The 22,866-nt window shown below is 48.8% G+C and overlaps 2 protein-coding genes and 1 long non-coding RNA gene across 6 annotated transcripts in view; 2 read left to right on the top strand and 1 right to left on the bottom strand.

The window, feature by feature from the left end:
• The first annotated feature begins 2,421 nt into the window (after positions 1-2,421).
• Bcdin3d (BCDIN3 domain containing RNA methyltransferase) lies at positions 2,422-7,016 on the top strand. The gene is made up of 2 exons (NM_001108751.1): positions 2,422-2,696; positions 6,038-7,016. Exons 1-2 carry the CDS (start codon positions 2,460-2,462, stop codon positions 6,656-6,658), a joined length of 858 nt encoding a protein of 285 aa, NP_001102221.1. The 5' UTR covers positions 2,422-2,459; the 3' UTR covers positions 6,659-7,016.
• A 678-nt stretch (positions 7,017-7,694) lies between these two features.
• LOC102546778 (uncharacterized) lies at positions 7,695-20,650 on the bottom strand. The gene is made up of 3 exons (XR_005487589.2): positions 20,510-20,650; positions 16,069-16,162; positions 7,695-15,708 (listed from the first exon to the last, which is right to left on the bottom strand). It is a non-coding gene; the product is annotated as an uncharacterized LOC102546778 (long non-coding RNA).
• A 131-nt stretch (positions 20,651-20,781) lies between these two features.
• The window catches only part of Nckap5l (NCK-associated protein 5-like), a 37,070-nt gene continuing 34,985 nt past the window's right edge, over positions 20,782-22,866 (top strand). The window contains exon 1 of one of the 4 annotated variants that reach the window (XM_039079326.2): positions 20,782-20,982. In XM_039079326.2, the coding sequence (XP_038935254.1) occupies positions 20,782-20,982 (201 nt within the window). 4 annotated transcript variants of the gene reach the window in all.

Genomic DNA, 22,866 nt, shown 5'->3' with positions numbered 1-22,866 from the left:
AAACGTGTCCAACAACACCTTGGACTGGAAGTCTGTGGGAGTGGAGAAGAGTCAAGGTTTTAGCACACACAGAGCCAGACTCTGGTCTGAAGAAAAGTTTCCCAGTCATCAGCCACGCAAAGTTATGAGCAAAGAGTTCCCTTGCATACTGACAGCAAGGAAGCAAGTTTATCCTATTGACAATACAGCACATATAATTGTAACAACTGTGTGAGCTATTACACACACACACACACACACACACACACACACACACACACACACACGCTGAACACCCAAGGCCTTATGACAGATGAGCTAGGCATCATCAGTTTTAAGATAAGGTCTGGTGCTGGGCAGTGGTGGTGCAGACCTTTAATCCTGGAACTGGGGAGACAAACGCAGGTGGATCTCTGATTTCAAGGCCAGCCTGGTCTATAGAGTGAGTTCCAGGACAGCCAAGGCTACACAGAGAACCTCGGTCTCGGGGGGGAGAGAGAGAGAGAGAAGAAGAGGAGGGAGGGGGAGAGGGGAGACACACACAGACATGCACGTGCACACAGGCACACGCATGCACACGCACATGGAGATAGAATAGCATTCAGCAAAAACTGGAGTTAAGTAATATCCTAATACAAACATTGCTAATTAAGCCTCCTATTATGGGAATCTTTTATGATGGTTCTGATAAATGCTAATGTTTAAACTGTGCGATTATTATAAGTAAATTTTCTCTTCTATTGTTTGATGTTTATAACTTGGTGGTTCAGGTTTTTCCCCCCTCACAGAGGACACCCCTCTACCATTAGTTCGGACCCCAGACCCAGAGAAGCGTCTGATAAGATGCCATAAAATCCAGTCAAGCAGAGTTCAGAACGAACTCCCAGGAGCTGCTGCAACTGCCTGAAACCGGTTCTTCACAGAACTGGAGCAGAAACCTGGGCTTCTTTGAAAACCTGGAGCAGAAACCTGGGCTTCTTTGAGATAGTTTGAATAGGAATGGCCCCCATAAGCTCATATATTTGAATGATTAGTCACCAGGGAGTGGCGTTCTTTGAAAAGATTGGAAGGATTAGGGGGTGTGGCCTTGTTGGAGGAAGTGTGCCCTGGAGGTGGGCTTTGAGGTTCCAAAAGCCCAGGCACAGGCCAGAGTCTCTCTTTTGCCTATGGGTCAGGATCTGGCTCTCAGCTACTGCCTCCCACCATAATGATGATGGACTAAACCTCTGAAACTGTAGCAAGCCTCCAATTAATCTTTTTTAAATAAGAGTTGCCATGGTTACCTGTTTCTTCACAGCAATAGAACAGGGACTAAGGCAGCCTGACTCCTCAGTCTCCCTCCTCACCAGCTTCCCCCACCCTAGACCACACTTAGAAAGTTTTTTTTTATTTTCTTTTTTTCGGAGCTGGGGACTGAACCCAGGGCCTTGCCCTTGCTAGGCAAGCGCTCTACCACTGAGCTAAATCCCCAATCCCTTTAGAACGTTTTTTAAGTGTTACCATTTCCTAGCCTGTGTACACATGTGTGGAGACCAGAGTCAGATGGCAGGGGTCTTCTTGGATCATTTTCCACCTTATCTTTTGAGACAGAATCTAATGAGCCTCGAGATCACCAACACAGCGAGGCTGGCTAGCCAGCAAACTCCAGAGAAGCTCTAGCTTCTGTTTCCACAGCTCTGGGATTACAAGCATACACCATTACACCCGCTTTTTATGTGGGTGTTTGGGATCCGAACTCAGGTCCACATGCTTACCCGGCAAGCATTTCCTGACTGAACCGTTTTTGCAGCCCTTGGCCCACTTTTGATCTAAGTTTATCTCAACACATCTCTTTCAATTTAACTCCTTTCTCCCTTCCATTTTATTTCTTCCCAAACAGATACGGCTTAGTCACGTATTTGCATCTTGTATAGCTTTCATTCAACAAGTGTTTACTGAACAGTGCACCAGGATTTTTGATAAATTCAGGAGATTCACAGCTGAAAAGTATCAATGTTGCAAGTCCATCCTCTGGAGTGAAGTCTATAGTTATGTCTGTCTCCCCTGGGGCACCTCAGGTGATCCACCTTTTACTAAACCAGACTCAAACTCCTGTGTCACGGTATACATTATCATTGTGTGGCCTGTCACAGGCCACATGCACTCCCAAGACAAGGAATTTTTCTCCTTTTCAGCTCGCTTTGTGCATCTGAAAAGAAAGGAACTTGGACCGACTTCATTTCCAAGACTCCCACAAACACCTTGCTTTGGTCAGTGGCCCAAGGTTCAACCTCAGCTTGGGCAAGCCCCTTAAGAGGGGAAGATCACAGCCTCCAATAGGATACCAAAAGCCCAAACTGGGCACGGGAGTCTTCTCATCTGCCTAGTCTCAACGTGTTTCCGATCTCTATCCTAGGCGCACGCGCGCTGGCGCAGCGCTCCCCCTCTCCCGCCGCAGGCTCCAGACTTCCGGTTCCGCTCCGACCCGGGGACCGAGGGTGATGGCGGCAACCCAGGAATTGTCCAAAGGGGGCGTTGAAGAGGCTGTGGAGGAAGACGACCCGGCAGCTTTGAAGCCTGGGGCCGCGCCGTTCGGAAATTTCCCTCATTATTCCCGCTTCCACCCTCCCGAGCAAAGGCTCCGCCTTCTGCCCCCGGAGCTTCTTCGACAGCTCTTCCCTCCCGAGGGTCCCGAGAGGAGGCCGATCCTAGGGCTCGACGTGGGGTGTAACTCCGGGGTGAGTGACGCGGGAGGGATCGGAGTCGGTGCTGGCCTGGGCGTGGCTTCAAAATTCGCCCAGTGTGGGCTTTTATTTTTATTTATTTATTTATTTATTTATTTATTTATTTATTTATTTTGGTTCTTTTTTTCGGAGCTGGGGACCGAACCCAGGGCCTTGCACTTCCTAGGCAAGCGCTCTACCACTGAGCTAAATCCCCAACCCCAGTGTGGGCTTTTAAAGTATAGCGTTGACAGACACGTTCAGGTCCCAGCCCTCCCCTCTGGAGTCCCACCCCCGAGTGAGGAATTTTGAGTAATCCACGATTCATTCCAAAAATTCCCGCCAGACCGCTGGGGAGGAGGACTGTCTGATCAGAACTTCCTCCTCTTCTGCTTTGCTGGTCTTCTTGGTTGAGGAACGGAGACCCCCATCTGGGAATCCTGGTTCCCAAAAATAAGAACCAGGGTGACAGAATCACGTCTGAAACTTAAGATATACAGTGCAGGGCAGACCTGGAGCCAGGGCCGTATTTACTTAAACTTGTGCTAACAGAGAAGTACAACGGTGAACAGTAGAGAGGATCAAGAAAGAAAATAGATCATTCTGCCAGGGGAGGGAAGCCTTAACCACCCTTCCCGCCGCAAAGTGTTTTCAGACATATAACGATTAAAGTCAAACCACAGCAAAAATAAGGAAATGCCAATCTCACCTATTTGTAGCTAGTTAGTGAATGTGTCCCGGAAGCAGGTAGGTTTACCCCATGATTGCAAACAGTTAGGACCCTCCACCATTGGTTCCATGTTCCCATCACCACGGAGTCCGGGGATGGAGAGAACTTGACAAATGTCGGCCTTTCGCCCACGTGTAACTCAGAAGACTTGTGGCACCCCCACAAGTCTGAGACTAGCCTAGGCTACTGAGACCCTGTTTCCAAAAACTACGGGGGAAAAAGAGACGTTAGTGGGTGGTGAAGACCGGGTGGTACTCAGCTGAGGAGAGCTTTTGGCTATAGACGGAAATAAACTGCTGGGTGTGTGTCCCTTGTAAACGTCACCATGATATAGGAAACCAGCAGGAAAACAGAAAACATTTAAAAGATTTTAAAGCTGTAAGCGGTGCCTGTTGAAGCTCGTTAGAAAGGACACCACTGCACTTGACTGGGGCACTTCTTGAACATGCATTCACTTGTGTTTTTGTTCTACACGAGGCCTCGCTGCATAGCCATGCTGCCCTCAATACACAGACCACAAATACGCCAGCCTCAAAAACGCAGGGTCGGATAGGAGGGAAGCAGATCAAGCTAGGAGGAAATCTGGTGGTGTGGTGTGGGTCCTTACGACGGTAGCGTGACTGCAGTTTACTAGAGACATAGAATCTCAGCCTTTCCCCCGTCTGCTAAGTGAGCGTCTGTATTTTCAGATGACCCCCCCAGGTGAGCGGGATACCTTTACCGTTAGAAGGGGTGCCAGGGATACAGCCCTGTTCTTCAGAGTGCCCGATGCTCTTCCAGAGGACCTGAGTTCCGCTCCCAGCCTCCTTGTGTGACAGCTCACAATTTCAGCAGATCAGAAGTCCTCTTCTGGCCCCTCTAGGCACCCGTACACATATGGTGTGTGTGTGAGCATTAAGACACATGCATACACATAAAAAAGGTAGTTGTTGAAATAGTTAGAAAGGCCTGATATGGGGTTGGGGATTTGGCTCAGTGGTAGAGCACTTGCCTAGGAAGCGCAAGGCCCTGGGTTCGGTCCCCAGCTCCAAAAAAAAAAAGAACCAAAAAAAAAAAAAAAAAAAGAAAGGCCTGATATGAAAAAAAGGATTTTTTTTTTTTAAAGATTTATTTATTCTATATAAGTCCACTATCGCTGTCTTCAGACACACCAGAAGAGGGCATCTGATCTCATTACAGATGGTTGTGAGCCACCATGTGGTTCCTGAGATTTGAACTCAGGACCTCTGGAAGAGCAGTCGATATAGTTTAATTTTCCCATTTGGGGATTTTGTATAAAGGAAAACTTGTATGACAGCACATGCTTGTAATGCCAGCATTTGGGAGGCTGAAACTGGGGGCATCCCAAACTGCTAAGAGACCAGCCTGGTCTACATAGTGAGACTTACCCTGTATTTTCACTGTGACTTGATTTTCTCTTCAGCAGTATGTCTTTGAAAGTATTGTACTTTGGTGCATAGAGCCAATCTCCTTAGCTTCTACACCGTCATCGATAACACCCTGCAATGACTCATTCACACTTGCCCAGGCAGCCGCACCGAATGCCCCACTGAGTGGTTCCCCACCATGTGTGTTTTTCACGTGCATGAGAAGTTACAGAGGTGATAAAATGCCGTTGGTGGGCTGGAGAGATGGCTCAGCGGTTAAGAGCACTGACTGCTCTTCCAGAGGTCCTGAGTTCAATTCCCAGCAACCACATAGTGGCTCACGACCATCTGTAATAGGATCCGATGCCCTCTTCTGGTGTGTCTGAAGACAGCAACAGTGTACTCACAGACATCAAATAAGTAAATATTAAAAAAGAAAAAGGAAAATGCCATGGAAGAAACGACAGTTTGAGCAGAAGCGTGCTAAGATGGGTGGTAAGATCAGGTCATTCCACTCTGGATAGAAAGACTCACAGTGACTTCTAAGGGTGGTGGCTTCAAAGGCAGAGGGGGTTTCAGGAGGTGGCACAGGCTCACACTCTAGAGGTGAAAGCCGGATGAGAGCTTCCTAGAGCCCAGACTTTGCCAACTCAGCCATCTGAGAAACAGGTTTTGACAAGATGCTCCTTTATTCGCCACCATCCTGACGTGGGACGCCACTCACACTTCCGGAGTCCTTTCCTTTGGATATGAGACACCCAGAAAGAGATAACGAATTTGCCAATATATTTTTTAAACTGGGAAACACTGCCCCGGGACTCTCTGCTGCATTTGCAACATTGTTTGGTCTGTAACTTCCAGTCTGTTGTCAGGGTCAGGATGCAGGTGGCCAGGCACCGTGTGTTCCTGTAACCGTGTCTCAAGACACAGAGGTAAGGGAATCAGGAGTTCAGGGCCATCCTTAGCTATATAGTGAGTTTGAGTTGAGCCACTTAAGACTGATTTATAAAGGAAGGAAGAAAACGAAAGAAAAGGTAAAAAACTGAATATAAGGTACAGGCTGGATGCATTGTAGCCTTCAGCCCCTAGGGGGCGCAAAGAGCCTGCTCATGAAAAAAATATATTCTCTATAGATTATTATGTTAAGAGCCTCACATCCGGTAACGGCAGAGGTTAGTGGCGGTCTCAAAGGATGAGAGATTTCTTTTCCACTCGCTGTAAGAGAGCTGCAATGACAGGGCTCTTTTGGATTCCTCTAGGATCTGAGCATGGCTCTGTATAAACATTTCCTTTCCCCGCATGATGGGGAGACCAGCTCCGGCACTTCCAGAGAACTCCGCCTCCTCTGCTGTGATATAGATCCAGTCCTTGTGGAGCGGGCTGAAAATGGCTGTCGCTTTCCTGATGCCTTGACCTTTATCACCCTGGACATCATGGATCAAGAGAGCAGGAAGGTTCCCTTGAGTTCTTTCTTAAGCCAGTTTGGGCGTTCCGTTTTTGACATTGTCTTCTGCATGTCAGTAACCATGTGGATTCACCTGAACCATGGAGACCGTGGTCTGTGCGAGTTCCTGGCCCACGTCTCCTCTCTCTGCAGCTACCTCCTCGTGGAGCCACAGCCCTGGAAGTGTTACCGGGCAGCCGCAAGACGCCTACGCAAGCTGGGACTCCACAATTTTGATCACTTCCGCTCCCTGGCCATCCGAGGTGACATGGCCAGCCAGATCGTGCGAATCTTGACGCAGGACCACGGGATGGAGTTAGCATGCTGTTTTGGCAACACCAGTTGGGACCGAAGCCTTCTTCTCTTCAGAGCAAAGCACACCGAGGAGACTCAGGCAATCCCTGAATCGTCAACCAAAGAGACAGGGACGGATTAAGATAGTGAAGGCAGTGGGACAGACCAGTAAAGAGAGACTGGAGCTTCTATACCGAGACTCGAGTTTGCGTCCCTGAGATCTGGCAGGAGCGTTGGGCAAAGTGTCCGAAGCAAGCAGCTGAAAGGCACTGTCTGTGTCCCGGGTTGCTTGGACCGTGCTGGGAATGAGTTCATAGAACTGCGGGCTCGAGGCAGCTGGATAGATTGTGGTCCCCTAGGAATGAAACTGCTCTCGGAAGTGGTTTTGTTTCCTGAGGATCCTTAAGGTATTGGGTGTGCTCGGCAGCGAGTCTATGACGAACCTCATCTCTAGCTCAAAGGGGTTATTTATTAAAAAAGAAACAGAAAAAAAAAAAAAAAAAAAAGACCATGTCGTTGCTTTGAGCTCCTTAAAATCTGATCTGGTTTCTTCAGGCATTTACTGGACTTACTGGACCTTTGTTGAGGACCTGTGTGTGGTGATGAGGTGCTGGACTGGCTACAGGAAGTGGCCAGTCGGGAAGCTATCTAGAGCACAGTACTTACAGGTGCTAGAAAATCATGCTAACTGACATTTAAAAACTACTTAGAAGCTGGGTGTGGTGGCGGACACCTGTAATCTAGGCCCTTGGCAGGCCGGGGAAGGAGGATCAGGAGTTCACGGACAGGCTGGAAAGATGGCTCAGTGGTTAAGAGCACTGACTACTCTTCCGGAGGTCCTGAGTTCAATTCCCAGCAACCACATAGTGGCTCACAACCATCTGTAATGGGATCTGATGCCCTCTTCTGGTGTGTCTGAAGACAGCTACAGTGTACACATAAATAAAATAAATAAATCTTTTTTAAAAAAGGGGGGAGGGTTGGGGATTTAGCTCAGTGGTAGAGCGCTTGCCTAGCAAGCGCAAGGCCCTGGGTTCAGTCCTCAGCTCCAAAAAAAAAAAAAAAAAAAAAAAAAGAAAAGAAAAGAAAAGAAAAAAAGACAAAATAACAAAAAGGAGTTCAAGGACAGCTTTGGCTACATAGTTTGAGGCCAGCCTGGGCTACATGAGTCCCTGTCCTTTTTTTTTTTATTAATTAGTTTATTTATTTATTTATTGATTTTTACAATCCATATTTTATTCCCCTCCTGGTCCCCTCCTCCAACTGTTCCACATCTCATACCTCCCCTCCCCACTTCACCTCTAAACTCCCTGGGACCTCCAGTCTTTTGAGGGTTAGGTGCATCTTCTCTGACTGAACCCAACGAGTCCCTGTCTTTAAAAAAAAAATGATGATGACAGATATTTATGGCTCTGGGTAAAGCTTAACTGAAGATTAATTGCAGAGTGCTCACCAAATACTTGCAAAGTTTGATCCCTAGTCTCCTCATCCCCCACAATAAAATAAGATTTAAATTCTGAGCCCTGAGGTAGATAGCAATTTGGGATGCAGTACAACTCCGTCTCGCTTATCCCCCCACTTCCCCACCCCCCTCTAGTTCTCAGGACTAAGGATCAAGCACAGCACAGGACTTTGCAGACGCTCGGCAGTCACGGTGCCAGTGAGCTGCATCCCCAGCCTGGTTCTATTGTGTTTTACTTTTTCGATTTCTGTTTTGTGTTTTAAGACACGGCATCTCTACATATAGCCTTAGCTATCTTGGAGTATGTTGACAAGGCTGACCTTGAACTTAGATCCTCCTGCTTCTGCCTACCAAGTGCCTGGATTAAAGGCCCCGGCTGTCATGCCCAGCCTTGTTATTTATTTCTGTGTACTTGTTTCATCCCCATAAATATCTAAGCACCATGTGCATGCAGTTCCCAAATTGTCCAGAAGAGGGCATCAGATCCCCTAGAACTGGCGTTAACACATGGCTGTGAGCCACTACCTTGTGAATGGAATGCATGGACTCCTGAATCCGCAAGAGCAGCCAGTGCTGTAAACGGCTGAGCCATCTCTCCAGCCCATGCTGGCCATTTTTAAGTGTACAGTTCTACAGCATTAAGTATATTCACAGTGAAGGTTCTGTTCTTGGAAGGCACAAGTGGAAAAGACAATACTTTTGACAGCTTAGGATTCCGTCTAGCCTCCTGGAGAAAGTCCTTCTGTTCCCAATCATTTAACGTACCCACACCCTACTGGGTCCTCAATATATTGGTAGCCCACTTCCCCCAGGGCTCAGACTAATATTTCCCTGTTTTGTAATCATGATCCCCCTGAGGTAGCTACTGGGCATCTCAGTTGTATTACTACATAGCCCAAAAGAAAACTTACCCCACTCCCTAACCTTGCCCCACTGTGTCACTTGTTTACTGCACACCCTAGGACCTTGAGGTGGATCCTCCTTTTTGCTCCCCATGTTGAAAAGGTACAAATTCCAGCAAATCCCCCAGTCGCACGTATATCCCCGTACACACCTCCGTGTGGCAGCGCTTCCCTCCCATCTGCGTCCCGTCTGTCTCCAGCCATAGTTTTACTGTACAGCCGAGACAGCACCCTCCCCTTCCTAAACCCAGATGAGCTGAAGGATGAGAAGGAACTTTGTGGAAGGACGTTCTAAACAAGAATAAGGTGCTGTTACTTGGTGACGGCGCTCTGTCAACATGCTGCAGACCGCAACACGTGCGTTAAGACAGAAGGGAGCGTAGCAGAGGATGGCATTGTCTGGCATCAATAGGAGAAGAAGCCCTTGGTCCTGTGAAGGCTCGTTTCCCCAGTGTAGGGGTATGCCAGGGTGTTGAGGTGGGAGTGGGTGGGTGGGAGTGGGTGGGTGGGAGTGGGAGCATCTTCATAGAAGCAGGGGGAGGGGAAAAAGAGGGGGAAATGTATATACATAAAATAGCCAATAAAATAAACAACCTTTTTTAAAAAAGACAGAAGGGAAAAACGGCAGAAAATGCAGATCTTACTAGATACCATTTGACTTTTCAGGATAAGGAAGTGTTGCTATGAGCTCTTATTGAGGGCCACCGAACGTTTTAGACATCGGGGACAGTGGGAATGGAAGGAAGGGAAAAGAGGCCAGCTTTGGGCGGCCACAGGTTGGTCACAGTGGGAGGCAGAGCTGAGTCTCCATGTTCTCTGCGCCTCAAAACTCCATCTCGTGGCTCTGCTGGGCTCCCTTCACCGGTCACCAAGGCGGTGGCCACAGCTATCTTTAGCACCATGACTGACGGGCTGCATAACCAACTCCCAAGATGGCCACACACCACCTCGGTAGCAGAAGAGGCTTTCCCGACGTGATTAAGGATGCTGGGGGCGGGGGGGGGGGTGTAGCTGGGATCCCTTCTAAACGGGAGGTGGAGGGAGATCTAACCACAGCAGTTGTAATAACAGAAGTTGGGGTGGTAACGAGGAAGGACTGCAAACCAAGGAATGCAGGCAAGGAAACACATCCGTCCCGTGACTCTCTAAAAGGCATGTGGCGCCGATACCGTAATTTTGGACTTCTAGCTGCTGGGATTCTAAAAAAACGAGTGTATGCTGTTTCAAACCACTAGGCTTGTGATTTGTAACAGCAACAAAACAGTAACACCAGCCTCTGACTACGGCTCAGAAGGCCTCAAATGGAACCTGGTCCAAAAAGTCTTGGTTTTGGGTTTGTTTCTGTAGCCCTGGCTTTCCCAGAACTCACTCTTTAGACCAGGCTGGCCTCCAACCCACAGAGATCCACCCCACTGCTTCTGCCTCCAGAGCACTGGGATTAAAGGTGTGTGCTACCATGCCCAACTGTCCCAAACAACCCGATGGCAGAAAACGGCCCCAGTGACCAAAGGATGTGGGGCTTCACCTCCACGTGTGCAACGGAGAACAAGTCAGCCATGGAAGCCTTCGGGTCTGAGTCCCACCTTGTTTCCTATCGGCCTGTGACTGAGTGAGTAGCTGGGTAGGAGGAACCATTCGTGGCACTTCATTACAGCCTCTGTGGCAGTCAGGAGAAAGTGTGCATTTAGTGCTTATAAAGATGAGGCCCTGGAACCAGGCAGTGACTGCTCAATTCCCCAGGAGAGCCCCGAAGACCATGAAAATATCATCTTTATGTTACACCAGCGTAACTAAGGCCCCAGCACCAAGTACGTTGAACCGTTTTAGGACTCATGACAGACCTAGCCTGTTTATACTTTAACATTTACAAAATCGTGAGCTGGGCGTAACCTCAGACCTTAGGAGGCTGAGTTTGGGGACGGTACGGACTACACAGCCAAGCTCCAGGCCAACCCATTCGTCAAGACCCTGTATCCAAAAGCAGATGCTGGCCAATGTGTTCACAAAGCTTCAGAAAGGGAAGCCTGCCCCCTGTGGCACACACAGGAGTTTCCGAGAGATGAGAGGTAAGATGTTCCTGAAAGGATGTAGAATGATGGCAAGGCGCAGTGCCTGTGAGCCTGGAGAAAAGGACCATGTGGCCAGAGCACAAGGCACAGAATGGGCTCCTAACAGGCAAGCGTCAGAACAGAAGCCATTGTTAAGTTTGGAGTCCTTTCTACATAACAAAATACTCAGAAGCCATAGGCAAAAAGCAGTGTATTTGACCAAAGCAGAGAGAATGATTCCATGAGAACCAACTAAAGTTATTTTAATGCATTTGTCAAAGAGGTAATCTCAGAATTTTTGGATCTATCAGAAAAAAAAAAAAAAACAAAAAACATTCATGGAAAACAATGGCAGACCAGGCACGGTGGCGCACACCTTTAGTCCCAGCACTGGGAGGCAGAGGCAAGAGGATCTCTGTTAATTTGAGGGCAGCCTATTTTACATAGTGAGTTCCAGGACAGCTAGGGCTACATAGAGAGACTTGTCTCAAAAGTCAAACAAAACGGGGAAGGTAGGTAGGTGGAGAGATGGCTCAGCAGTTAAGAGCACTGATTGCTCTTCCTGAGTTCAATTCCCAGCAACCACATGGTGGCTCACAACCATTTGTAATGGGATCTGATGCCCTCTTCTGCTATATCTGAAGACGACTACAGTTTAGTCATATACATAAAATAAATAATTATTTTTAAAAAAGAAAAGAAGAAGGAAAACAGAGGCAGATGAACACCTGGGACAATGCCTATTTTGAGGCAGTGACTTGTGGCTGGCTGTGACCTTATGGCAACCTCCCTGCTTTGGTCTCTCACATGCTAAGGTTACTGTGTGAACCTCGAAGCCTGATTATAACCCTGTTTAATCTTGTTACTGGCATCCCAATAAAAATGAGTCCATTTTTGGATTAGTACAGCACCGACAGGCTTCTGGATTTTGTTGTTGTTTCTTATGTGGTGGGGAGGGGCCTGGAGAGATGGTTCAGTGATCTCTGAGCATTGGCTGCCCATCTAGAGGACCTAGGTTCAATTCTCAGCACACATGGGGCAGTTCACAACTTTCTGCAACTCCAGCTCTGGGGATCTGAGGCCTTTTTCTTACCTCTATGGGTACCAGGCATGTCTGAGGTACACTTAGACACAAGCAAAATACCCTTGTGCATACAAAGAAAATAGAGTTTTGTGCACCCTGTGAGTGGGGATGTAAATTAGCACTGTTATTCTGGAAGACAGTTGTCAATATTTATTAAAATGTATATTACACTTACAAATTACATCTTAAAGAGTTTATCCTGTGGATATACTCACATAAGTATGCAAGCTTGTGTGTGTGTGTGTGTGTGTGTGTGTGTGTGTGTGTGTGTGTATGTAGTGTTAGAATGTTACACTTACTTGACACAAGTGAACAATTGGAAACAAAGTATGGAAGAACCAGACTGCAGTTGTAAAAAGCAACAAAGTCACTGGGAGGCGCAGTAAACTGCCTGCATACAAGCACCGGAGGCTTGGGCGCTTGATCCTCAGAAACCACTAAAAACACCTAATGGTGCCACACAGTGTGATCTAGTGCTGCAGAAGGAGACTACACATCCTCGGCCTCATGCCTGGCCAGCTCAGTCTCCCTGCTGAGCTTTACTTAGATAATGAGATAAGAAGCAGAATGAAGAGCGGTGCAGTCTCAACAAAGTGGAAGGACAGAGCCAACTCTCGAAAGTTGTCCTCCAACCTCTGACCTCCACATGCACCGATGGCAGTGTCTGTGTGAGTGTGCAAGGTTGCAATGCAAAGCTGGAGACAGCTCAGTGGTTAAGGTCTTGAGTTCAAGTCCCAGCACCCACATGGTGGCTCACAACCATGGGTTCCAATGTCCTCTTCTGATGTGTAAGACATACATGCAAACAAACACCCATTTACATAAAGTGCATTAAAAATAAATATTAAAAACAAAACAACCTTGCAACAACTAGTGGCCCAAATTCTTGGGAGGCAAAGGCAGGTAGATTTCTCTGAGTTTGATTCTAACCTGGTCTACACAGAGGTCTACCCAGCCTCCCAAGACAAGAATGGTAAGATTCTGCTTTTGGTCAGGCAGTGGTGGCACAGTGCACACCTTTAATCCCAGCAGTTGGGAGGCAGAGGCAGGTGGATCTCTGAGTCTGAGGCCAGCCTGGTCTACAAAGCAAGTTCCAGGACAGCCAGGGCTGCACAGAGGAACCCTGTCTCAAAAAGCCAAAACTAAAAACTAGAAATTCTACTTTTGGCTGGATGTGGTGCATGCCTGTAATCTCGGCACTTGGAAGACTGAGGAGGCTTTCAAGTCTGAAGACTGCAGGACAGCCTGGGCTACACAGTCAGAGCCTATGTCAAAGAGGAACAGAAGAGAAAAGGTTGTGCTTTTTTTTTTTTTAAAGAATAGACAACTCCAGGGCTGGGGATTTAGCTCAGTGGTAAAGCACTTGCCTAGCAAACGCAAGGTCCTGGGTTCGGTCCCCAGCTCCGAAAAATAGAAAAAAGAAAAAGAAGAAGAAGAAAAAAAGAATAGACAACTCCAACACTCAAGAGTAGGGCAGTGGGTCCAGGGCTAGCCTGAGCTACACAGCGAGATTCTATCTCAGAAAACAACGTGGGTGTCGGCATGCACACAAAGCTAGAGGTGGATAAGGTTGGATGTCATCTTCAATGACTTCACCTTATTTTTTTAAATTATTATTGCATGGCGTGTGTGTGTGTGAATGCAGTGTGTGTGAATGTAGTATGTGTGATTACAGTGTGAATACAGTGTGTGTATAAATGCAGTGTGTATGAATGTAGTGTGCATGAGTGCTGTGTGTGAGCGCAGTGTGTGAGGACAGTGTGCACGACTGTATTAAGTGCAGTGTGCATAAGTATAGCATGGATGTGAGTGCAGTGTGCGTGCAATGCGTGAGTGCAGTGTGCGTGAGGGCAGTGTGTAAACCAGGCGTGTGTACATGGATGCAGCATCTGTGTGTGAATGCAGATGCGTGTGTGTGCCATATAGAAGTCAAAGGACCACTCTCAGGCATCAGTCTCCTTCCACTGTGGTTCCTGGTGTCAAACTCAGGCCACCCGGCCTGGGCGACAGTACCATTTACCTGCTAAGTAGCATTTACCTGCTAAGCCATCTTGCTGGCCTTCATTTTTTTTAGAAAGGGTTTCTCACTGAGCCTGGGACCCACTGACCAGCTAGACTAGCTGACCAGCAAGCCCCAGGGGTCCTTCTGTGCTGTCCCTGCCTCTGCACCCCCTGTCCCCCAGAACTAGGATTACAGGCACAAGTTGCCTCACACAGCCAGCTGTTTATTTGGGGAATGGGAATCCAAACTCAGGCCCTTCTGCTTGTGCTGACCAAGAGAAATCCCCACCCCTATGCGCACTGAGTATGTGTGGTAGGAGTTCATATGGGGGTGTCCGCACAGACACACATGCACATGGGGTTGGGGAAGGCGGGGAGCGCTTACGATGGCCAGAGACTGGCATTAAGTGTCTTCCTCTGTTGCTCATCTTATTTTTGAGACAGTCTGTCACGGAGCCTGGAACACATTGGCTGACTAGGCTGGCTGGTCAGTAAGCCCCAGGGACCCCTTACTGCACATTGTCACAGAGGTGCACCCCCACACCGTACTTCTTTTTGCACGAGTGCTAATGACCTTAACTGCGGTCCTCATGAGCGTGGCAGTTTACTGACTGAACCATCTCCCTGGCCCTGCACGCACACACTTCTAACAGATTAAATTTAAACAATTTTCTAGATTAAGCCATGCCTTCCCAGAGCTATCTGTGGATATCCAGTCACCTTATGCCTAGCGTTTTCCCTAACCACACAGCCAAGATTGTTGGAAGACTTAAGCGCTTCCTGTCTCCATTACTTACCACGGACATCTTTCTCAACCGTTCAAAATCTGGTTTTGCCGGTCTCCTGTGATGTGCAACTAAAGTCAACAAGAACAATTGTCCTGACCCAACTTCTGCTCACTGGAAACCAGTTGGTCCTTGGACATCTGGCTTGGACGCTGGCGATGGCATCCCTCTGGGGACCCCTGTCGAATGCTGGAATTCCATGGGGCTCTGTCCCAGCACCTCCCTCCTCCCGCATGACTTCAGCTGCCCCCAGTTTTAATGACTCATAGATTCCATTAGTCCAGGTCCTCTCTTGAGCCTCAAAGTTATTTATCCAAAAGCCTACATTATTGCTTCCAACCTTTTTTTTGTTAATTATTATCTTTTAAGGGTATGGGTGTCTGTGTACTACATGCCTGCCTGGTGCCTGCGGGGCCAGAAGAGGGTGTCAGATCCGCAGGAACTGGAGTCACAGGTAGTAGTGAGTCTCCATGTGGGTGCTGGGAACCAAACCTGGGTCCTCTAAAAAAGCAGCCAGTGCTCTCAACCTCTGAGCCACCTACCCTGCCCCACCCAACCTTTTTTTTTTTTTTGGTGCTGGTTTATATTCCTTGTACCTAACACCGGATATGATAAAGACATGCGTCTCGACCATATTCATCCTGCCACACCATCCGTTCCCCCAGTATCTCTTCCACTTTCGTCTCGTGTAAAGAAACGCATCTTAGCATCCTGACATCATGGAACGCAGAGAAAATGGCGTTATTCTCTGCTGGATGATGCAATACAGAATAGACAGGATCCTCTCGGGGAACTTGCATTGTCCCAAGGATTGAGGTCATCTGTAGCCTCTCCTGAGAAACTGGGAAGGGAGTGCTCACCGTGGGCAGGCATTTCTGGAAGGGCACCTTCTGGGCATTTCAGCGTCAACCTGTTCAGAAGAAAGCACACCATCTAAACCTCTTCTCGTCTGCCATCTTATGTCAGTGATCAGCCCTACTAGAGGTCTTGACCTCCTCTCTCTCCTGTCCTCTCCCAACCCCGAGATCCATCGCTTCTACACTGTTTGTGTCACTTTCTTTGTTTGGTGTCTGGTTCTTGGTTTATTGAGACCTGGCATCTCTATTATGGAGCTCTGGCTGTCCTGAAACTCAGCATGTAGACCAGGCTGGTCTTGAACTCCCAGAGATCCTTCCAAGAGGCGGGATAAAGGCACGCAGCACATACGCAGTCTGCCATGTTTTCTCTACGTTTCCAGCACCTATCACTTCTATCACGGTCCAGACCATACCGATTTTCCTTCTTCTCCCCAGCTGTTGTAAGTCTTTCTGTCCGATGGCTCTGTCTTCAGTCTTATCTCTGTCCACACCATGACAACAACGGTCCTGCAAAAATATAGATCTGAAGCCAGGTTTAGTGGCGCCCACCTTCAATCCCAGCACTGGGAGACAGAGGCAGGCAGATCTCTCCCAATTCAAGGACAGCCTTTTTTTTTTTTTAAGATTTATGTATTTATTTACTTTATGTATGTGAGTACACTGTTGCTATCTTCAGACACACCAGAAGAAGAGGGCATCAGATCCCATTACAGATGGTTGTGAGCCACCAAGTGGTTGCTGGGATTTGAACTCAGGACCTCTGGAAGGGCAGTCAGTGTTCCTAACCGCTGAGCCATCCCTCCAGCCCCAGCCTGTTTTTATGGAAGTGATTCTCAACTCATGGGTCATGACCCCTTTGGGGGTTAAATGACCCTTTCACATATCAAATATCAAATCAAATACCCTGCAGAGCAGATATTCACATTGCAATCCGCAACAGCAGCAAAATTACAGTTACGAAGTAGCAAAGAAAATAATCTTACGGTTGAAGGTCATCACAACACGAGGACCTGTACTACAGAGGTCGCGGTGTCAGGAAGGTCTAGAACCTGCTGTCATGGGGGGGTTGCAGATCAGCCGGGGCTACACAATGAGACTCATTCTCAAGAAAGAAAAAAAAAATGACAGGAAATATAAGCCTGACTGTGCGCTCCACCAGCTCTACCCCAGCCCTCACCTACAACCACGCAAGGATCTGCTTCGTTCTCCGAGAGAGTGTACTTCCCACATTGCTTATGCCTCAAAGTCATCCCTACAATGTGGCCCGAGACCATAAGCACAATGCCTGGCATAGAAAAAAGGCTCAGTAAAAATTTGTGGGACTGAGCCCAGGACCTCACACATACTAGGCAAGTACACTCTCCCACTGAGCAGTATCCCAGCCTTTAATTTACTTGTTCTTTTGAGATAGGTCTCTACTATTTGCCCAAAGTGACATGAGTAGCAGGGTATTTAAGCCGGGACCACTAGGTTCAATTCAAACAAAAAGGAGGAAGAGGAGGAGGAGAAGGAAGAGGAGGAAGTAGTTCAGGGTTTGGGGGCTAGACAGACGGCTCAGTGGTTAAGAGCACTGACTGCCCTTCCAGAGGTCCTGAGTTCAATTCCCAGCAACCACATGGTGGCTCACAACCATCTGTAATGGGATCCGATGCCCTCTTCTGGTGCGTCTGAAGACAGTGACAGTGTACTCACATATATAAATAAACAAATCTTTTAAAAAGAAAAGAGATCCAAGGATGTGAGCAGACCCATCACATCACACAGGTGAGAGTTTTCAGAGTCTATCGGCAATGGCTCACTCCTGTTGAGGAAACTAACTGAACGCTAGCCAGCTAGTTCCTCCTTCTTAGCAGGCAGTAGTAACATCTAGATGGTGGCCTGAAGTTGTCCCAAGTTGAAAAACTGGCAGGTTAGGGTATTCTGAGAAGCTAGAGAGCAATCCGACCACCTCTTAATGCCAGGAGTTCTAAACTTGGGCCATCTTCCCAGCCAGCACAACAGTAAAGTGACTCGGAGGTCAACGTCTGAAGAGGGAAGACACCCAGCACTGAAAGGTCGGCCACACAGCATTAAAGCAGAGAATGTGGGAAGATTCAGTACTTGCAAGTAAGTGTTGCGCTCTAGCAAAGGACCAGGGTTAAGTCTCAGCGCTCACGAGACGGCTCACAACCATCTCTAATTCAGTTCCAGGGGATCTGATGCCCTCACGTGACGTGCGTGGGCACCAAGCACTCAGGTGTGCACAGACACACAAGCGGGCACAAACACCCATGTGCGAAGAATAAGTCTTTTTCCTTTCTTTTTTTTTTTTTTTTTTTTTTGGAGCTGGGGACCGAACCCAGGGCCTTGCGCTTCCTAGGCAAGCGCTCTACCACTGAGCTAAATCCCCAACCCCGCGAAGAATAAGTCTTAAAAAAAAAAAAAAAAAAAAAAAAGCCAGTAAGAATAAGCTATCCAAATGCTAATGTGGGTAGCGAGGGCGTGGCTCTCCGAGGTCATCATTACTACACACACAGATATGCCACGCCATCACAAGGGTTTGTGAACAGCAGTCTACAGCCCTGGCCCCCAAGAAGTCTAGCATGCCTTATCGCAAACAAGGAAAGGATGTGATGAGAACGGAGAATAACCCACTTTGGGGCTTCAGGGTTTTAATAAACTGGTAAGTAAAACTGAATCGGACTGTAGCAAGCCTCATCCAAGAAGATACCGGCAGAGCAGCCTCACATCTCGTCTGTAAGGACAAAGGTGTGCGAAGCAAAAGCCTGTCAAAATACCAACTGCTCGGGAGCCAGTAAGGAGGGCAAGGCCATGGACAGATCATCTGCCCCAGTTTATTAAATAAGGGGGAGCACCTGGACAAAACAAAACAACACACTAAACAAACACTCTAAGCCGGGCAGTGGTGCAGGCCTTCAGTCCCAGCACTCGGGAGGCAAAGGCAGGTGGATCTCTGAGTTCAAGACCAGCCTGGTCGAGAGAGAATTCCCATAAGCTCAGTCTCAAAAAAAACCAACCAAGTGGGGCTGGGGATAGAGCTCAGTGGGCAGACTGCTTGCCTCCTGTGGGTTAAGGTCCCAGGTTCAAGCCTCAGTACTGGGAAAGCAAAACAAAAGGAACAAAACCAATGAACTTAGTGATTCCTTACTATTCACTGGTTACCCAAATAAAGCATGTGTAGAGGTTTATTGTTTGTTTAAAGGAAAAACACCAACCAAACAAAAAAAAAAAAAACCAACAACAAAACCAAATCTAGATGCCATTTGCTTCCAAAAATTCAGTTACTTGCAAACATTCAAAATAGTTAGAAATGCCTTGAGAGATTTAAGATTTCCATCTCAGGGCACAAGAACGCAGATACATCATTCCTGTTGGGCTTCAGAGCCCTTGAGGGGAGAATATGTCTAATTATTGTTATACTCCTAGGATCAGCCCATTAATCCCTATTCAGTAAATATTGGAAAACTCTGCAAGGATCAATCAGTCCTGTAGTGTCCAAAGGCACCATAATCAAACATCAAGAAACAGGGTGAGGAGGGAGTGGAAGGCCGTGGATTTGGCTCCTGGACAGAATGCGTGATTGGCGTGTGTAGAGCTCTAGGTCTGGTAGCACGCCTGTAGTCCTAACAGCCCGTACAGGAGACGGGAGGACAGAGCATCAGAAGTCAGCCTGAGATACACAGTAAAACCCGAGGTTTTTCTTTTTTTGTTGTTTAATCCAAAATGACTCCCTTACGTACACACTCATTCTGATTTCTAGACAAAACTTCTTGCACTAATTTTCCCCACTTCTACAAAAGGGGATTTGTTTGCTATCCCATGTCCTTGCTTGTCTTTATTCCTGCCTGGATCCTACTCAGACTCCCACTTTAAGATGCCTCCTTCAGAGAGAACTCTTGAATGAATCTCAGCCAACCTGACCACCCTATATTCCCTTATGGCTCATGTTGTTTTACTGGAGTAATTTTGCTCTAATCTCATTTCTACGCCTATGACAGAAGCAATATTAATAAAATATACATTGTGTCCAAAGACACCTTTAAATTCCCCTGTGTTTAGAAATCAGAACCTGCACTTCCAGGCCAGTTAGTACAGTGCAGGTAGTTGAGGATTTTAAGGTATCCACCTAAGGGCAAATAAGTGTTTAAGGACCAAAATGGAGACAGAAGCTATATGATCATGGCGAGTTCGAGGTCAGCCTGGGCTATATCTTTAGTTCTTGGCTAGGCAGGGTTAGAGACCCTGTCTGAACAACACAGTAACAACAAATAGAGCAATGACAACGGTCCTAAGCTCTTTTTTTTCTTTTCTTTTTTTTCGGAGCTGGGGACCGAACCCAGGGCCTTGTGCTTGCTAGGCAAGCGCTCTACCACTGAGCTAAATCCCCAACCCCTGGTCCTAAGCTCTTAAGTTGCAAGGGCCTGCATGAGTTAATTAACTTGTTTCCTCCATGCCAGAGATTGAACTGCACTCTTCCCTGATAGAAAGTAGCTAAAAAACCAAGACTGTCTCTTTTTCCTGCACTAGAGATCTGCCTGCCTCTGCCTCACAAATGGGAGTATTTCTCATGAGCAACCACGCCTGGTTCTGCCTTGCCTCTTAAACCAGCACTGCTTTCTATACATGTGCCTGTTCCTCGCTTCCAGTTTCCAGATTTCTGGGAGGTCCCCGACCTAGAGATGGAAAAGAGAGGCGGGTGCATTTAAGGCCAAGGAGACACTCAAGCCTCTTCCTGTATTCCTGATTTGCACCTAACACGTAGGCAGCAAATTACAAACACGCTCTCAGCCACATACACGTGCACGCCCAGACCAAGGAAGCAGAAGCGCATGCCCGTGGGCCGCGTGAACCTACTTAGTTTTCTCTGTTCTAAATGCCCCGGTTCCAGTCCCACTCGGCCGGGGAGGCATCCCGACCTCTAGCTCTGGGTAGGTTTTGCAGGTCCGCTCGGGCTTGGGGAAAGAGTCTCCCTCCGTAGGGGGGAGGGGAGGGGAGGGGAGGGAAGGGAAGGAGAGGAGAGGAGAGGGGAGGCCCTGCCCACCGGGGCGGAAGCGGCGCGCGCCGGCCGGGCAGACTTAGCTCTCGTCCTGGGAACATCTGGACAGAGCTGGGAGGAGCGCGCACCCATGCTGAGCCTGGATTGGCTGAGCGGGAGGAGAGAGGCGGGGTCTGGGCGAGGGGCGGGGCTCATTGGCCCCTTTAAAGCCTTGACATCAAGAGGCGGCTCCGGTACCCCCCTTTTTTTGCCCCCCCCCACGCCCGCCCGCCCCCGAGATGCGGCCATGGACCCTGCGGACCAAGCCAGCCGAACCCAGCACCTGATTTCGGTAAGTTCAGGCCTGTTTGGCATTTAACGGGCTGTGAGGTGGGGGGCCGCACGCCCCGGGCGGGGGCCGCGGAGTGTGGAGCGAAAGGCTCTCGTGGCAGCTTTGACTGGAAGGGGCAGCGAGGCTTCCGGCCCACACCTCGACGCCTGCCAGTCCCTTGCGCCGCACTCTCCCAGGAGGGGTCCTGTTGTGACTTTGTCCACCCCCCCACCCCACCCCCTCCCGCCCCCTGCGCCATCCTCGCGCACACTCGGTGGCCCCGGAAGGGAAACTTTCGGGAGTGGGGGATGTTCCGGTGGCGGGTGTCCCTCCCTCTTTGAAAGCACTGACCTTGCCCCCACTGCGCATCCCACCCTCCCCGTATCCCACGGTCCCGGTACGGTTTAGCGGTGCTGGGTAGTGGAGGGAGGGGGCTCTCCCCAAGGCGCAGGCGCAGACTGCAGCCCGGGGCACCCCTTCGCACTCCTTCCAGTCTCTGTGGCCCGGGGCTGTAGGGCGTGGGGGAGGCGGGGAAAGGCGGAGTGACCGAGTCTTGGGAACAATCCTGCTGAGGCTCTGAGGGGCTGTGGGAAAAGGGAACCCGACAATCCGCATGTTGAATAGAGGCTGAGCGAAGGAGGTGGGTTGGGCTGGAGTAGGGACAGGGCAGCCCCGACTGAAAAGGCTTTCTGGGTTTTGGCTGGGGTGCTAAAAGAATGCAGAGAATTTATTTGTGCCTGACATTCCCTTGGTTTAGCAGGCCCAGGAAAGCGGCTGTTGGGACCCCAACTCCCTCTTTCTATCCTGGGTGGAAGGCCCCTCTTGTCTCTCCAACATTGGCGCTGTCCCAAGGGCACAGAAGGCCTTCGTCTCCTCATAGGTCTGGCTTTCCAGAGGGCTCAGATGAACCCACCCAGCCTGCCCAGCAGCTGCTTTTTAGACTCGCCTTCCTCAGGAGCCAGAGGTTTTAGGCTTGAGGGCTTCCTTAGGTTTGGAGGTAATCTCTGATTTCCCTCTCCGGGAACTCTCCCCTTCCTCAGTGGGCCCTCCTGCTTAAACACAATTGTCAGCCAGAGGAAGTGGTTGGAGACAGAGGCCGGCAACCAAGAGTGGTTTGAGGAACCATGGGGAAGGAATCTCTCACTATTGTGTGCTCAGGCCTCTGAGGGGAAGTGAGCATTGCACAATTGCTTTGTTGTAGACCCTCTCCTATCTTACAGGACCCCCTCCCTGTCTGGCCTGAAAGCCTGGCTCTCAGATTTTTAGAAACCCATCCCCAGTGCAAGGTGAGCGGTGATCCTTGTCTAAAGAAGTGTTCCCACATAGATCGTTTGGTTTTGTTTCCAGCGCCTGTTGTCTACCTAAGGTGTCTTTGGCGCTCCAAAATTCTCCAGCCCTAGTCTTTGGGAGTGAGTCGGGCTTCAGAGGAAGGATGCACTCCATCATTAAAGTGGAGAAGAATATTTGTGTATGTGCACTGAGTTGCTGTCAGGATGGCCAGGGTCAGGAGCTCTGGGCCCTGGACCTGCAGCCTGCACTGTGACCTTGAGCAAGATAGTTCTCTTCTATCGGACACGATTTCCTTCATCTTCAGAACTCCACTGTAGGACCAGAAAGATTAACCTCTCCCCACCCCCCACTGGGAGGTGGTAGCTGGAGGGGAGAAGGGTTCTCCAGCAGGCTGGCTCCATTCAGAGAGCTAAAATGCTGGGCCACAGTTTATTGGGATTAGAATTTTGGACTGGGAGAAACAGAACTTTGTTCTGCCTGTGAATAGGCCTTTTCTGCTCACCCTGGTGCCTTGGGGTATGAACTCCTGCTGGCTCAGGTTTGGCCCACCCATCAAGGTGAGACATCATGACTGGGCCAGTCTTTGAGTCGGATCTTTGGGGAGGGTTTGAGAGA

The sequence above is a fragment of the Rattus norvegicus genome, chromosome 7 (genome assembly GCF_036323735.1).
Source record: "Rattus norvegicus strain BN/NHsdMcwi chromosome 7, GRCr8, whole genome shotgun sequence".
Taxonomy (NCBI): Eukaryota; Metazoa; Chordata; class Mammalia; order Rodentia; family Muridae; genus Rattus; species Rattus norvegicus.
The sequence above is the reverse complement of the archived record's forward strand: the minus strand, read 5'-3'. Positions and strand labels throughout refer to the sequence as shown.

What these genes read in the sequence shown, in the direction of transcription:
- Bcdin3d (NM_001108751.1), top strand. Translation starts at nt 2,460, where the DNA reads ATGGCGGCAACCCAGGAATTGTCCAAAGGGGGCGTTGAAGAGGCTGTG. An exon ending in ACGTGGGGTGTAACTCCGGG is followed by an intron (nt 2,697 to 6,037) that starts GTGAGTGACGCG and finishes GGATTCCTCTAG; the next exon opens with GATCTGAGCATGGCTCTGTA.